The sequence below is a fragment of the Oncorhynchus kisutch genome, linkage group LG22 (genome assembly GCF_002021735.2).
Source record: "Oncorhynchus kisutch isolate 150728-3 linkage group LG22, Okis_V2, whole genome shotgun sequence".
In the NCBI taxonomy this organism is placed as follows: domain Eukaryota; kingdom Metazoa; phylum Chordata; class Actinopteri; order Salmoniformes; family Salmonidae; genus Oncorhynchus; species Oncorhynchus kisutch.
The window spans coordinates 39,310,137-39,327,476 of NC_034195.2; the positions used below are offsets into that span (position 1 = coordinate 39,310,137).

Here is a 17,340-nt window from a genome sequence, read left to right on the forward strand (position 1 = left end):
TTTCTTAGACATCCCCACGGTCAAATCCTAGCGTAATCCTCCTGACATGCTCCCGTTGGATGTGTTCTAACCACAGTTCACTGAACACTCCGCTACCTTACTGAGCACACCTGGGTTCAGATACTACTCACAATCGTTCAAATCATTTTACCGTTTGCTCTAGCATGCCATTAATTGCCAGATTGTCAGGTTTTGCACTTTTGCTAATATTCTATTGGTTCCATTGAGACAGGCAAGTTCAATCAAGCCCAGCAAAAGTATTTGAAATAATTTCAAATAGTATTTGAACCGTTGTCTGCTATTGAGACCCAGCCACACCACCTGGGACACTCTACGATACAGACAGACACGCACGGGTGTCCATGCTAAGAGCTGGCACAACAACACTCAGCCAGGCTGGGTACCACATGGTATCAGTCACATGGTTTGGAATGGGACAGAGCACCCCACCCAGTGTCCCTTGCTAGTGCTCACGTATATGAGGAACTTAGCCAGATTGGGTTCTACTGTATGTTTGGAACCTGTCCCAGTGCCCCACCCAGTGTCCATCGCCAGTCCTCACATACAGTAAGATACTCTGGGAGTGATCCCATGTCTGTCACATGGTTTGGAACTGGTCCCAGAGCCCCGCCCTATCTATGCCCCTCCCTCAACAGTTCACATACACAGATCTCCTCCTCTGACCACTAACGGCTTGTTCACTGTCCCTCTAACAGAGAGAAACAACAACAAAAACAGCAGGGCAAAGCCAAGAAGCCAAAAGAGCCCAACAACACAAGTTCATTAATAGAGCTACTCTAATCTCCCTCTATAGACTGTAGAGTGATTAAGGTCAGTGCTGACTGCAGGGGGTCCTGGCTGTGGACCGATAGACAGGGCAAGAGAGTGTAATTGAATGGTGGATGGTGGATAAATAATGTATGGGTGGGGATTTATAGTACAGTACTACTTTAATTCTCCCCATTTGTCCAGCACTGTGAGATGCCAGAGGGGCTCACAACTCCATACACACTATTAATGCTGTTGCGGTCTTCTAGCAGGGCCAAGAAGGAGCAGCAAAACCTTCTAGGGCCCGGACATCGCCCCGTCCTCCCTGATTCTCCATCCTCCCTTTCCCCAAATCAAATCAAATGTTATTTGTCACATGCTTCATAAACAACAGCTGTAGACAGTGAAATTAAATGCTTACTTACAGGTCATTTTCCAACCATGCAGAGTTCAAGATACAAGTAGAATAAAACAGAAATAGATAATGCATAACAATAAGGAGTAAAAAATAACATGGCTATATACAGGGAGTAACAGTGCTGAATCCATGTGCAGGAGTACTGGTAATTGAGGTAGCTATGTACATATTGGTAAGGGTAAAGTGATTAGGCAACAGGAAAGATAATAGACAGTAACAGCAGCATATGTAGTGAGTGTGAAAGAGTGTGTGTGTGTGTGTGTCGTCAGTATGCATTAGGGATGCAACAGTACGTTGTCAAACCTTTCGGTATGCCCCCTACGGTTCAATACGCACCCGTGAACCGCAGAATTACGATATGCCTGTCATTTTCCTATAGTTTCCATAACTTGCTTATTGTGCTGCAGACTACACGCACGTTGTACATTCAGATCCACAGAACCAAACACGCAGCTTGTGAACAGGCAATGCAGGCAACTGCTTGGGGCCCCTGGCCGTTAGGGGGCTCCTGAGGGCTGACAAACTTTACTCCACAGCAATGTCTCAAAATGTAGCAACTGCAGTGACCGCAACCCTCCCCCTTAAACAACCTATGGACGATTTGCAGTGACATCTCAGTAGGAAACCTCCCTAAAGGGGACCCATGAAGAAAGGGAAAACTAAAAACAAATATTCTCTCAGCTCCAACCTGACAATGGCGAGCGATAGCGAGACAGAGAGAAGCAAATTTGAAGAGGCATCGCCGTCTTTCAAATCCGCTGTGTGGGAACATTTTGGATTCAACGGTCAATACAATGACGAGGGTAAGAAGACCATAAACAAACAAAGTACAGTCTGCAAGCATTGCTTTGTCACCATCAGCTACTCAAGTGGAAAAAATTCTTACATGATGTAACCGTGTTACAATGTCCCCTCCCGCACACATTTCAGCGGAAAAGTAATTCCCAAACTCTATGAAACATCACGGAGAGAAATTGAAAACAAATTGACACATACAACCTATCTAGCTCTATCCACTGATAGTTGGACATCCAGAGCAACTCAAAGCTACCTCTCTGTGATGGTTCACTATGTACTGGAAGCTTCCTCACTGTGATGGTTCACTATGTACTGGAAGCTACCTTACTGTGATGGTTCACTATGTACTGGAAGCTACCTCACTGTGATGGTTCACTATGTACTGGTTTGGGAGATGAAGAGCTACGTGTTGCAAACTCGTCATACAAGTTCAAACTTAAATATAAAGATACCGAAACCGTACCGTTACCGTGGCCCACAAACCGTGATACATACCGAACGGTGGGCCCACTGTACTGTTGTATCCCTGGTATGCATGTGTTCGCATGTTACTACGCCAACTCGGATGTCCTAGCCGTGTCTGAATCCTGGCTTAGGAATGCCACCAAAAATCCTGAAATTTCCATCCCTAACTATAACATTTTCCGACAAGATAGAACTGCCAAAGGGGGTGGAGTTGCAATCTACTGCAGAGATAGCCTGCAGAGTTCTATCATACTACCCAGGTCTGTGCCCAAACCATTTGAGCTTCTACTTTATAAAATCCACCTTTCCAGAAACAAGTCTCTCACAGTTGCCGCTTGTTATAGACCCCCTTTAGCCCCCAGCTGTGCCCTGGACACCATATGCGAATCGATTGCCCCCCATCTATCTTCAGAGTTCATACTGTTAGGTGACCTAAACAGGGACATGCTTAACACCCCGGCCGTCCTACAATCTAAGCCAGATGCCCTCAATCTCACACAAATGATCAAGGAACCTACCTGGTACAACCCTAAATCTATAACCATGGGCACCCTCTTAGATATCATCGTGACCAATCTGCCCTCTAAATAGACCTCTGCTGTCTTCAACCAGGATCTCCGCGATCACTGCCTACATGCGTAATGGGTCCGCGGTCAAACGACCACCCCTCATCACTGTCAAACACTCCCTAAAACACTTCAGTGAGCAGGACTTTCTAATTGACCTAGCCCGGGTATCCTGGAAGGATATTGACCTTATCCCGTCAGTAGAGGATGCCTGGTTGCTCTTTAAAAGTGTGTTCCTAGGGCCTCCCTGGTGGCGCAGTGGTCTAGGGCACTGCACTGCATCACTGTGCTACCAGAGACTCTGGGTTTGAGCCCAGGCTCTGTCGCAGCTGGCCGCGCCCGGGAGGTCCATGGGTCGACGCACAATTGGCTTGGCGTCGTCCGGCTTAGGGAGGGTTTGGCCGGTAGGGATATCCTTGTCCCATTGCGCACTAGCGACTCCTGTGGTGGGCTGGGCGCAGTGCACGCTAACCAGGTCGCCAGGTGCACAGTGTTTCCTCCGACACATTGGTGCACATGAGTATGCTCTGGTGTTTGATACCACATGATGGGATATGTCAGTTCACTGCAATATGGGAGTATCCTTCCTAGCCTGGAATCTAGTTGATATGCTTAATTTCATCATTGAAACATAGCATATCAGTTTTTAATTCCAGGCTAGTATCTTCCCCTTCTCCCACGGTGGCTCTGCAGTGGGAGTCTTGCCTCCAGGTATGGTAGAGAGGTACGTCTCTTTCCATTGCAGTTCAAAATAAGCAAACACAGGCTTCATCTCTGATGAAACCGCTCCAGTGTACTACTACTGGCCTTGCAGTGACCCACTATCTGACTACAGCAGATGGCAAGGCCAGACAAAAAATGACTATCATCTGTCTTCAGCGCCGTGGCCTCATTCTGGGTCAGCTACCCTATGCTAACGTTAATGACTCCAGGCACACAAGCCATAGACTGTGATACAAGACTGCTAAATAGCTAATCAAATGGCTACCCGGACTAAACGGAAATGTACCCTTTTTGCACTAACACACTTGCACTGACTCTATGCACACACGCTGGAATCTACCAACATTTTCACACATACACTGACACCCCAACACACACACACACACACACACATATACTACATATATATATTTTTTACAATCCACCTTTTATTTAACCAGGTAGGCCAGTTGAGAACAAGTTCTCGTTTACAACTGCGACCTGGCCAAGATAAAGCAAAGCATTCTGACAAAAACAACAACACAGAGTTACATATTAAACAAACGTACATTCAATATTACAATAGAAAAATCTATGTACAGTGTGTGCAAATGTAGAAGAGTAGAGAGGTAAGGCAATACATAGGCCATAGAGGCGAAATATTTACAATTTAGCATTAACACTGGAGTGATAGATGTGCAGATGATGATGTGCAAGTAGAGATACTGGTGTGAAAAAGAGCAAGAGGATAAGTAACAATATGGGGATGAGGTAGTTGGGTGTGCTATTTACAGATTGGCCAAGTACAGGTACAGTGATCGGTAAGCTGCTCTGACAGCTGATGCTTGAGAGAGATATGACTCCGGCCAAAGGAAGTGTTGGCTTTGGGGATGACCAGAAAAATATACCTGCTGGAGCGTGTGCTACGGGTGGGTGTTGCTAGGGTGACCAGTGAACTGAGATAAGGCGGGGCTTTACCTAGCAACGACTTATAGATGACCTGGAGCCAGTGGGTTTGGCGACAAATATGCAGTGAGAGCCAGGAAACGAGAGCATACAGGTCACAGTGGTGGGTAGTATATGGGGTTTGGTGACAAAATGGATGGCACTGTGATAGACTACATCCAGTTTGCTGAGTAGAGTGTTGGAGGCTATTTTGTAAATGACGTCGCCAAAGTCAAGGATCGTTAGGATAGTCAGTTTTATGAGGGTATGTTTGGCAGCATGAGTGAAGGATGCTTTGTTGCGAAATAGGAAGCTGATTCTAGATTTAATTTTGGATTGGAGATGCTTGCTGTGAGTCTGGAAGGAGAGTTTATAGTCTAACCAGACACCTAGGTATTTTTAGTTGTCCACATATTCTAAGTCAGAACCGTCCAGAGTAGTGATGCTAGTCTTGCGGGAAGCAATAGGTTGAAAAGCATGCACTTAGTTTTACTAGCATTTAAAAGCAGTTGGAGGACACGGAAGGAGTGTTGTATGGCATTGAAGTTCGTTTGAAGGTTTGTTAACACAGTTTCCAAAGAAAGGCCAGATGTATACAGAATGGTGTCGTCTGCGTAGAGGTGGATCAGAGAATCACCAGCAGCAAGAGCGACATCATTGATATATACAGAGAAAAGAGTCGGCCTGAGAATTGAACCCCTGTGGCACCCCCATAAAGACTGCCAGAGGTCCGGACAACAGGCCCTCTGATTTGACACACTGAACTTTGTCTGAGAAGTGGTTGGTGAACCAGGCGAGGCAGTCATTTGAGAAGCCAAGGCTAGTGAGTCTGCCGATAAGAATGTGGTGATTGCCAGAGTCGAAAGCCTTGGCCAGGTCGATGAAGACGGCTGCACTTTTATCAATGGCGGTTATGATGTCTTTTAGGACCTTGAACGTGGCTGAGATAGACCCATGACCAGCTCAGAAACCAAATTGCATAGTGGAGAAGGTACGGTGGGATTCTAAATGGTCTGTGATCTTTGTTAACTTGGCTTTCAAAGATTTTAGAAAGGCAGGGCAGGATGGATATCCATACTCTCTCCTCACCATTCTCATATCCAGTAGCCTCATGTAATGTCACAGTCTGAACACAGTCTGAATAATCCTGTGCTGAACTATTCCTGACCTGATACGGAGTTCCTGAACCAAGAACAGCAAGACATGCCACATTCAATAACACACAATTTGCAGTAACAGCTTTACATTTGAATGACACTTAGAGACCAACAAAAGAAGATACATTTCAGGCCATCCGCGTTATCGTCCCTTCATCTAACCTTAATGTGCAAGTGGAGTTCACACCGCTACCATCCTGTTCAAACCACTGCCTGTTTACACCGCTACCATCCAGAAGGCAAGGTTAGTACAGGTGCATCAAAGCTGGGACCGAGAGACTGAAAAACAGCTTCTATCTCAAGGCCATCAGACTGCTATACAGCAATCACTAACTCAGAGAGGCTACTGCCTACATTGAGACCCAATTACTGGCCACTTTAATAAATGGATCAATAGTCACTTTAAATGATGCCACTTTAAATAATGCCACTAATAATGTTTACATATCTTACATTACTCATATCACATGTATATACTGTATTTTATAGCATCTACTGCACCTTGCCTATACCGCTCGGACATCGCTCATCCATATACTTATATGTACATATTCTCATTCACCCCTTTAGATTTGTGTGTATTAGGTAGTTGTTGGGGAATTGTTAGATTACTTGTTAGATATTACTGCACTGTCGGAACTAGAAGCACAAAGCATTTCGCTACCCTCGCATTAACATCTGCTAACCATGTGTATGTGACCCATAAAATTACATTTGATTTGATTTTGAGATACACACAGGAGACAGAGGGCTCAGAAACCACTGGAGCTATTGACTGGATTTGAATACAACTAACTTGAGACAACTCTTACAGTAAAGCCTGAAGTCGGTCTTACAGCACAAAATGGCAGGGTCCGTATTTACGAAGCCACTCCAAGTAGCAGAGCTGATCTAGGATCAGGGCCTGTATTCATAAAGCCTTTCAGAGTCTAATCATATCAAATTTGTCACATACACATATTTAGCAGATGTTATTGCGGGTGTAGTGAAATGCAATTAATGAACATGCACCTGTGGAACGGTCGATAAGACTCTAACAGCTTACAGATGGTAGGCAATTAAGGTCACAGTTATGAAAACTTAGGACACTAAAGAGGCCTTTCTACTGACTCTGAAAAACACAAAAAAAAGATACCCACAGTCCCTGCTCATCTGTGTGAATGTGCCATAGGCATGCTGCAAGGAGGCATGAGGACTGCAGATGTGGCCAGGGCAATAAATTGCAATATTCGTACTGTGAGACGCCTAAGACAGCGCTACAGGGAGACAGGACGGACAGCTGATCGTCCTCGTAGTGGCAGACCACGTGTAACAACACCTGCACAGGATCGGTACATCCGAATATCACATCTAAGGAAGTCTCTAGATTTTGCTCACCTGAAGTAGTGTATATTGTGATAAATTGCAGGCCACACTGCTTGCCAAGAGAGTTTTCAGCTATACTTTTCGTGGCTGTTTATTTACCACCACAGACAGATGCTGGCACTAAGACTGCACTCAGTCAGCTGTATAAGGAAATAAGCAAACAGGAAACCGCTCACCCAGAGGCGGTGCTCCTAGTGGCCAGAGACTTTATTGCAGGGAATCTTAAATCAGTTCTACCAAATTTCCATTAACATGTTAAATGTGCAACCAGAGGGGAAAAAAATCTAGATCACCTGTACTCCACACACAGAGATGAGTACAAAGCTCTCCCTCACCCTCCATTTGGTATATCCGACCACAACTCTATCCTCCTGATTCCTGCTTACAAGCAAAAATTAAGGCAGGAATCACCAGTGACTCTTTGTTGACCCACGACTGCATGGCCAGGCACGACTCAAACACCATCATTACATTTGCAGATGACACAACAGTGTTAGGCCTGTACCCGATGGCTTTGATGCACCTGTACTGACCTTGCCTTCTGGATGGTAGCGGGGTGAACAGGCCGTGGCTAGGGGTGGTTGATGTCCTTGATGATCTAAAGTAGGAGTGTCTTTGCCTTTTAGATCTTAATGAACAAGATGACATTGACAGAGGGGTACTGATCCTATAATCAGCACTCCCAAGTCCCCCTGTCTATTTATACCTGGTAAAATAAGGTTTAAAAAATATATATAATAATAATCTAAAAGGCAAAACTGATCCTAGATCGGCACTTCTACTCTGAGTGGACATGAGCCCAGGCTTCTCTGACTGCCGATCACCCCACACCTTCACAGGTGATCTGAGACTGCTGTACTGCTGTCAAGTACTCTCCTATAAGATCCTTTGGAAAGGCTCTCGTTTGGGTTTATGATGTTAAGCTGGTGATATCTGGAAATAAGGCTACGGCAGACATATTGACTCCTGATAGTGTGTGCCTGCCTGCCTTCCTGGGAGACAGGGATAGATTCAAATCTCTGAATGGATTGGGTGCTAACTGCTAAAGTCATTCCTTTATCTGTTGGAGAAGCTGAATTTGAGCAATAACCTCAGAACAAAGAGAATTAACTTATGTCCTGGAGGGAAACGACTTAGAATATATAAAGAAAGATTTTTCCCTGACTCATTTCTAAAAATTTCATACAATGCCCTTGGACAAAAGAGGATACTTTCACAATTTTATTGCTGGTCCATTTGACCTACACAAAATGTATGTTTATTCTGTTATATACTGTTGTTTACTCAGTGTGCATGTACATTATATACTGTATTCTCGACATAGCTCGTCTTAATTTAACTACTACGGTACATACCATTTTCTTTCTGTCATTTCTTGGTTTATTGTTTAGATGTATTTTTTGTGTGTATTTGCATTGTATTTACGTGACATTCTACTGCACGGTTGGAGTTAGTAACATAAGCATTTCCCTGCACCTGCTATAACTCCTGCAAATCTATGTACGTGACAAATAAACTTTGATTTGAAATATTTGGGTGCGTCATCAATCTGTGAACATTTATAGGTTGATTTTAAGACTTCACCCATGGCGGTCAATAATCTCATGAGCTTTACATGCTATCCAGTGTTCTCAGATTCTCAGACCCTGGCCATACATAGCAGCACAGAGCAACATCCCTGGCTCTAGGGGTCATGGGAAATGCTGACCTCAAGATTTAGGTGGGGGAAATAAGAGAGTGGGGCTAAAACAGAGCTCAGGAGCAATTACACCGAGCCAACTGGCCAGGGGTTAGACTGCATTGTGCGGGCGACCTGTGATCTTTTTAACCCTGGAGGTCACCTCTGAGGGGTGAAGATGCTTAAACTCTCGCTGTGAGACAAGTGTCTTTGAAAGGGGAGACTGAGGACACTCAGCATAGAACAACTGGGCCGTGCTTATGTACATGACACCATGTGTGTCTTGGGGTGTGTGCAAATATGCAGTATGTCTGCAGGTTTCATGTCGGTTTTCATGTGAGGCCTAATACATGATAAGTAATTCAAGGAAAGTAGATGTTAAGTGAATTGGGAGATTCCACGCCAGAGTTGGCCGAAAATGTTCTGTCAATTGTCACATTGTAACTTCATTGGGAGGAAGGACGTTTGACATGCTTATACAATTTGTATCACAAACCATTTTTTGGAAATTCATGATGAAAGTGGCCATTTTAGGGCCTTTTTTAGATCTATACATGCCTGCAGTAAGACCCTGATCTGAGAACCATACATGATACAGACAACATATTGGTGTCATTAGAGGGTACTCTCAAATATTGAGTATGTCTAGATTCTGAAATACAATTTTTCTAATTAATTTATTCAACATAAAAAATATGAATATTACTATCTCAAAAGTACCCTATTTCATTTGTTTGTAACAATATACTCTTCAAACACGTAACATTTCCAGATTGGGCTCTCCGGTACGTTTAATGATATGACCCAAATTATACATATTGATATTGACATTATAGGTTTTTAACCAATTACAGCCTTCCTTTAGGACTGCACATTCAGCAAATCACCAGAAGAGGGAGTTCGCTTTGAATCCATTTTCCCATTCACTGTGTTGGTGGTGCTCGTAAAATGTACCTTACCTTCAGAATTAGCAGAGAGCCCACACTGGAAATTTGCTGTACTTGAAGAGTATATTGTTCCAAACAATGTATTAAGCAAAGTCAAAGGCAACTTTTCAGATATTAATATTTGTAATATTTAATAAATTAAATCAGACATTTTTTAATTAAAAATGAAGACAAACTTCATATTTTAGAACAGCGTACTATAAGGAATATAATGACATCAATATGTTGTTGTATTATTAGAATGGCGCCGGAGGAGATGGCTGCAGTTTTACGGTCTGCTAACCAATTGTGCTATTGTGTGTGTTTTTCACGTTATTTGTAACTTATTTTGTACATAATGCTTCAGCCACCATCTCTTATGGCCGAAAAGAGTTCCAGATATCAGGACAGCAATTACTTACCTCGTACTGGACAAATATTTTCTTTACTTCAGACATCCGACAAAGCCCAAATCCTTGATTTGTTTCGCAGGTTGGGGTACCTTGTAAGGATCCACCATCAGTCCTATTAGCCTACGTACAATTATTGGATAACAAAATAGACAAGCTACGATCAAGAATATCCTACCAACGGGACATTAAAAACTGGAATATCTTGTGTTTCACCGAGTCGTGGCTGAACGACAACATGAATAACATACAGCTGGAGGGGTTAACGCTGCATTGGCAAGATAGAACAGCCGCCTCCGGTAAGACAAGGTCTGTGTATATTTGTAAACAACAGCTGGTGCACGAAATCTAAAAGTGAGGAAGTCTCAAGGTTTTGCTCACCTGAGGTAGAGTATCTCACGATAAGCTGTACACCACACTATTTACCACGTTATCATCTATATTTTTCATAGCTATCTATTGAGCGCCATAAATCAATGCTGGCACTAAGGACGCATGCAATGAGCTGTATAAGGCCATAAGCAAACTGGAAAACGCTCATCCAGAGGCGGCACTCCTAGAGCCCAGGGACTTTAATGCAGGGAAACTTAAATCCGTTTTATCTAATTTCTACCAGCATGTTAAATGAGTAACCTGAGAAAAAAACTCGAGACCACCTTTAGTCCACAAACAGAGATGTGTACAAAGCTCTCCCTCGCCCTCCAATTGGCAAATCTGACCATATTTCTATCCTCGTGATTCCTGCTTACAAGCAAACTTGTCAATAAAGAAGTGGTCAAATGACGCAGATGCTAAGCTACAGAACTGTTTAGCAGGCACAGACTGGAACATGTTCCGGGACTCTTCCGATTACATTGAGGAGTTCACCACATCAGTCACTGGCTTCAATAATAAGTGCATCAATGATGTCGTCTCCACACTGACTGTACGTACATACCCCAACCAGAAGCCATGGATCTTTCAAGGAGTGGGACTCTAACCAGGACACGCTTACAAGAAATCCCACTATGCCCTCAGACGAACCATCAAACAAGCAAAGCATCAATACAGGAATAAGATTGAATTGTACTACACCGGCACTGACGCTCGTTGGATGTGGCAGGGCTTGCAAACTATTACAGACTACAAAGGGAAGCACAGCCGCGAGCTACCCAGTGACATGAGCCTGCCAGATGAGCTAAATCACTTCTATGCTCACTTCGAGGCAAGCAACACTGAAGCATGCATGAGAGCATCAGCTGTTCCAGACGACTGTGTAATCATGTACTCTGTATCCGATGTGAGTAAGCCCTTTAAACAGGTCAACATTCACAAGGCTGCGGGGCCAGACGGATAACCAGGATATATACTCTGAGCATGCACTGTCCAACTGGAAAGTGTCCTCACTGACATTTTCAACATGTCCCTGACGGAGTCTGTAATACCAAAATGTTTCAAGCAGACCACCATAGTCCCTGTGCCCAAGAACACTAAGGTAACCTGCCTAAATGACAACTGACCCATAGCACTCACATCTGTAGCCATGAAGTGCTTTGAAAGGCAAGTCATGGCTCACATCAACACCATTATCCCAGAAACCCTAGACCCTTATACCAACCCCCGACCTCAGCCTGAAGCTATTTTCCTGCTGCAGAAGGCCACTTCACACCTATGTGTTAGGGACCGGGTTGCCATGGACCAGAGTCGGCTGACCCGGTCAGCCAATCAGTGGTATATCCTGGGGTTGGAGACCCCAGTCTGGCCCTGAACTCTTTTGTTGTCTCCAGGAGGGCAGATTGAGACAACCTTTATAAAGTCCTGTCCTCCACCTCAACTCACTTCTGGACACGTGCAACATGAACAATCCTTCTTCTGGAGTCAGGGGTAACTGGTGTTAGTGAGTCTTTGACCAAGCAAGTGTTCTAGTAACTGGTTAGGGTTCAGTTGATATACAGTACCAGTCAAAGTACTCATTCAGGGGTTTTTCTTTATTTTTGACCATTTTCAACATTGCAGAATAATAGTGACGACATCAAAACTATGAAATAACACATATGGAATCATGTAGTAACCAAAAAAGTGTTAAAAAAATCTAAATATATTTTATATTTGAGATTCTTCAAAGTAGCCACCCTTTGCCTTGACAGCTTTTCACACTCTTGGCATTCTCTCAACCAGCTTCATGAGGTAGTCACCTGGAATGCATTTCAATTAACATGTGTGCCTTGTTAAAAGTTCATTTGTGGAATAACCTATCTGGTAAAAGACCAAGTTCATATTGTGGCAAGAACAGCTCAAAAAAGCAAAGAGAAACAACAGTCCATCATTACTTAAAGTCATGAAGGTCAATCAATGCAGAAATTTTCAAGACATTCAAATGCAGACGCAAAACCCTATGATCAAGCGCTATGATTATGAGGACCGCCACAGGAAAGGAAGACCCAGAGTTAACTCTGCTGCAGAGGATAAGGTCATTAGAGTTACCAGCCTCAGAAATTGCAGCCAAAATAAATGCAACACAGAGTTCAAGTAACAGACACATCTCAACATCAACTTTTCAGAAGAGTCTGCATGAATCAGGCCTTCATGGTCAAATTGCTGCAAAGAAACCACCTCTAAAGGACACCAATAATAAGAAGAGACTTGCTTGGACCAAGAAACACCAGCAATGGACATTAGACCGGTGCAAATCTGTCCTTTGGTCTGATGAGTCCAAATTAGAGATTTTTGGTTCCAACCACCGTGTCTTTGTGAGATGCAGAGTAGGTGAACAGATGAGCTCCGCATGTATGTTTCCCACCGGATAGCATGGAGGAGGTGGTGTGATTGTGTGGGGGTGCTTTTGACTGGTACTGTCCAAAAATGGATGTAGCAACTACAGATTTCCTCTTAAGTCTATCAAAAGTGTGTGAGTTTGAGCATGTGTCCATTAGGCCTACATATACATTTTTTTATCAGCATGAATTAGATTGAGCAATAAAAAACCCACTTTTATTCCATAGGCTTGGATCCGCACTATGCAGCTGTTGCAAGAGCGCATTTTTCACTGGCTGTCCACTGGTTTCAAAAACAATGATTGATAGGCAGGTTAAACTTCTTGAATTGAACCATAATTGGGTTCAAATACAAATTTAGATTTGTGAACAGGCATCCACAACATCCAAAATCTGTAAGGCGCAAATAGATAAAATGATAGAGCAGCAGTGTGATTCACATTAACGCGCTTTGTAGATATCAATAATAAGTGATATCCGTATCGCCGTAGACTACACCACTACTGTCATCCTTACCTCCAAACGTTTCATCAAGTTGGATAATCTTTGGGTGCCGACAGCAGTCGCACCATTGGAAGACATTGGACTATAGCCTACAAAAGCCTATTCCGTCTCTTTTCCCGCGATCCATCAAACATATTTGGTGTGTCATCATAGTGGTCTCTGACTTGTGGTCAGACTCGCTCAGGTGGAACAAATTTCAACTTGCGCCTTTTTTCAATGCTGATTTGAATGTCATTGAGAAAACAGAGAAGTGTCAAAGATGTTTTTCGCAACCATCCTTTCGGATTTTAAAGTAATCATCTAGTTTTCAAAAATCTGTAATCTGATTACAATATTTTTTACTGGTAACGTAACGGATTACAGTTACCGTTTTTTGTAATCCGTTACTCCCCAACCCTGATTGTAACCCTGTCTCCTGCTGGTCATTATCAGTCCTCTTGCCAGGACTCTGGGACAGTTGTACCTATTTCAAAGACCACCACTTGGTGGCGCTCTTTTTCATGGTCACTGCGAAGTACTCTTAGGCAACTGTAAGGGTTTTCTGGAGTATCTTATAATGTATCATAGTCAAACACTGTTAACATTGGGGACATTAAAGTATCCTTACCTTATCTGAATACACAAAGAACAGGATGAGTAGTATCAGCTCTGCCAGCAGGATTATCAGCAAGACAATGAAGAACTGCAAAAGAAAGGGAGATAGAGAGAGGGGGGAGAATAGAGTGAGATGAAGAGATACAGAGGGAAAGACAGCAAGAGAGGGAGGGAGAGAGATGGAGAGAAAGTGAGTGCCCGAGGGCCAGTGAACATGCGTGGGGGAGGTTTAATTCCTCTACAGATTCATCTTCCACGGACGCAGCCCAGTGCCTCCTCTCTCCTTCAACTAAATATTTACTCTGTCCCTTCTTCACAGCATGGGAGCGCAGCAACCGGCACATTCAGAAATTCAATTTGCGTAGAGTTCTATTAATTTTGTTATGCGTTTATTATTTGTGTCACGGTCTGTATGAACAAGGGATCACAGTGAAAACCACACAGACAATTGTTTATTGAATCTTTAGGTGGCCAGTTCAGCGTTAGATTGTTTCATTGAATGTTTTGTCTTTTGTTGGCAGGTCCCACAAAGTTTGTTTGTCATATTTCCTCTGGGTGTGGAAAGTTTCAGGAACAGCTTGTTTAGACAAAAAGTTAGTGCTCTGATTACGGTGTGTGTGTGTTTGTGTGTGTGCGCGCATGGACACATACACACTCACTTTCATGTCAACAATGTCGGCCGAGTGTGTCACACATAACAATCTTGCCTTTTGCGATGGGCTCATTCAACTTGTCTAGCCTAGGCGCAAGCTTCCTGATGGAAAAGGTTCTCTGAGCTTTATACATTTCAAATAGTTCCAATCTAAAGAGAGTTTATTCCCAGAAGAATTTTACAGATAATATGTCAGGCCGGTACCTCAGATCTGATTGGCCCAAAGAGGGCTAACTCCAATCTGATGTTTCCAAACAGACAGAATTTATCTTCCCAGGTTTGGGAAGGTTTGGGCAAATAGCAATCAATCAAATTCATTTATAAAGCCATTTTTACATCAGCAGACGTCACAATGTGCTATACAGAAACCCAGCCTAAAACCCAAAACAGCAAGCAATGCAGATGCATGAAATACCCATTGGCTCAATATGATACGGCTTAAAGATGCATGATGCAGAAATTACTGTGCCAATTACTGGTTGCTAAAATTCTAATAGTTTGCCTAATTTCAGTTTATGTGGCAAAACAAGTGTGTAGACAATCATTGTACCATCTAAATCACAGTAAAATATATTTTCCATAACCAAAAATACAGTGTTTTCAGCTGTTTGAAGCTGGTGCACAAAACCAAAAGTAAAAGATGCAAAAACAAAACTGAAGACCTGTGTGGCTCATCTGGTAGAGCATGGCACTTGCAATGCCAGGGATGTGGGTTTGACTCCCACGGGGGACCAGTATGAATTCAAATATATGCACTCACTACTGTAAGTCGCTCTGGATAAGACCATCAACAAAAGAACTAAAAAGTCAAACAGGGAAGCAAGGAAATTGCACACATAGAACAGATCACCTGCTTCTTAGACTTGCTTTCAATGAGAATGACAGATCTTTCATTTACAGGAAGTTTACATACACTCATTTTTCAACCACTCCACAAATTTCTTAGGACAAGTTGGTTAGGACATCTACTTTCTGCATGACACAAGTCATTTTTACAACAATTGTTTACAGACTGATTATTTCACTTATAATTCACTGTATCACAATTCCAGTGGGTCAGGGGTTTACATACACTGAGTTGACTGTGCCTTTAAACTGCTTGGAGAATTTCCGAAAATTATGTCACGGCTTTAGAAGCTTCTGATAGGCTAATTGACATAATTTGAGTCAATTGGAGGTGTAGCTGTGGATGTATTTCAAGGCCTACCTTCAAACTCAGAGCCTCTTTGCTTGACATCATGGGAAAATCAAAAGAAATCAGCCAAGACCTGATTGTAGACCTCCACAAGTCTGGTTCATCCTTGGGAGCAATTTCCAAACGCCTGAAGGTACCACGTTCATCTGTACAAACAATAGTATGCCAGTATAAACACCATGGGACCACGCAGACTTCATACCGCTCAGGAAGGAGATGTGTTTTCTAGAGATTAACGTAATTTGGTGCGAAAAGTGCAAATCAATTCCAGAACAACAGCAAAGGACCTTATGAATATGCTGGAGGAAACAGATACAAAAGTATCTATATCCACAGTAAAACGAGTCCTATATCGACATAAACTGAAAGGCCGCTCAGCAAGGAAGAAGCCACTGCTTGAAAACCGCCATAAAAAAGCCAGACTTCGGTTTGCAACTGCACATGGGGACAAAGATCGTACTTTTTGGAGAAATGTCCTCTGGTCTGATGAAACAAAAATAGAACTGTTTGGCCATAATGACCATTGTAATGTTTGGAGGAAAAAGGGGGAGGCTTGCAAGCTGAAGAACACCATCCCAACCATGAAGCATGGGGGTGGCAGCATTATTTTGTGGGGGTGTTTTGCTGCAGGAGGGACTGGTGCACTTCACAAAACAGATGGCATCATGAGGCAGGAAAATTATGTGGATATATTGAAGCAACATCTCAAGACAGTCAGGAAGTTAAAGCTTGGACGCAATGGGTCTTCCAAATGGACAATGACCCCAAGCATACTTCCAAAGTTGTGGCAAAATGGCTTAAGGACAACAAGGTCAAGGTATTGTAGTGGCCATCACAAAGCCCTGACCTCAAACCTATAGAAAATTTGTGGGCAGAACTGAAAAATCATGTGTGAGCAAGGAGGCCAACAAACCTGACTCAGTTACACCAGCTCTGTCAGGAGGAATGGGCCAAAATTCACCCAATTTATTGTGGGAAGCTTGTGGAAGGCTACTCAAAACGTTAAACAATTTAAAGGCAATGCTTCCAAATACTAATTGAGTGTATGTAAACTTCTGACCCACTGGGAATGTGATGAAAGAAATAAAAGCTGAAATAAATCACTCTCTCTACTATTATTCTGACATTTCACATTCTTAAAATAAAGTGGTGATCCTAACTGACCTAAGACAGGGAATTCTTACTATGATTAAATGTCAGGAATTGTGAAAAACTGAGTTTAAATGTATTTGGATGAGGTGTATGTAAACTTCCGACTTCAACTGTACATTTCTATGTGAATTTGGTCAGGGTTGCCCAAAAAGTTACATATTACAGTGATGTGTTATGAAGCTTTTACACCAGAGTTCATTATTTATAACTGTGGTGTTCTGGCAAAGATCCAGGCCCATTCTCTCTCTTTCTATTTTTTATCTCTATTTTTGTCTGTCTCTCTTTCCTTCTC

General features: G+C 42.9%; 1 protein-coding gene across 3 annotated transcripts in view; it reads right to left on the reverse strand.

Annotated features, from left to right (window-relative positions):
* LOC109867608 (tetraspanin-9) overlaps positions 1-17,340 on the reverse strand; it is a 290,148-nt gene that overhangs the window by 17,911 nt on the left and 254,897 nt on the right. For all 3 annotated transcript variants that reach the window (XM_031801318.1, XM_031801319.1, XM_020456855.2), the window contains one exon: positions 14,063-14,137. In XM_031801318.1, the coding sequence (XP_031657178.1) occupies positions 14,063-14,137 (75 nt within the window). The remainder of the gene's footprint in view (positions 1-14,062; positions 14,138-17,340) is intronic.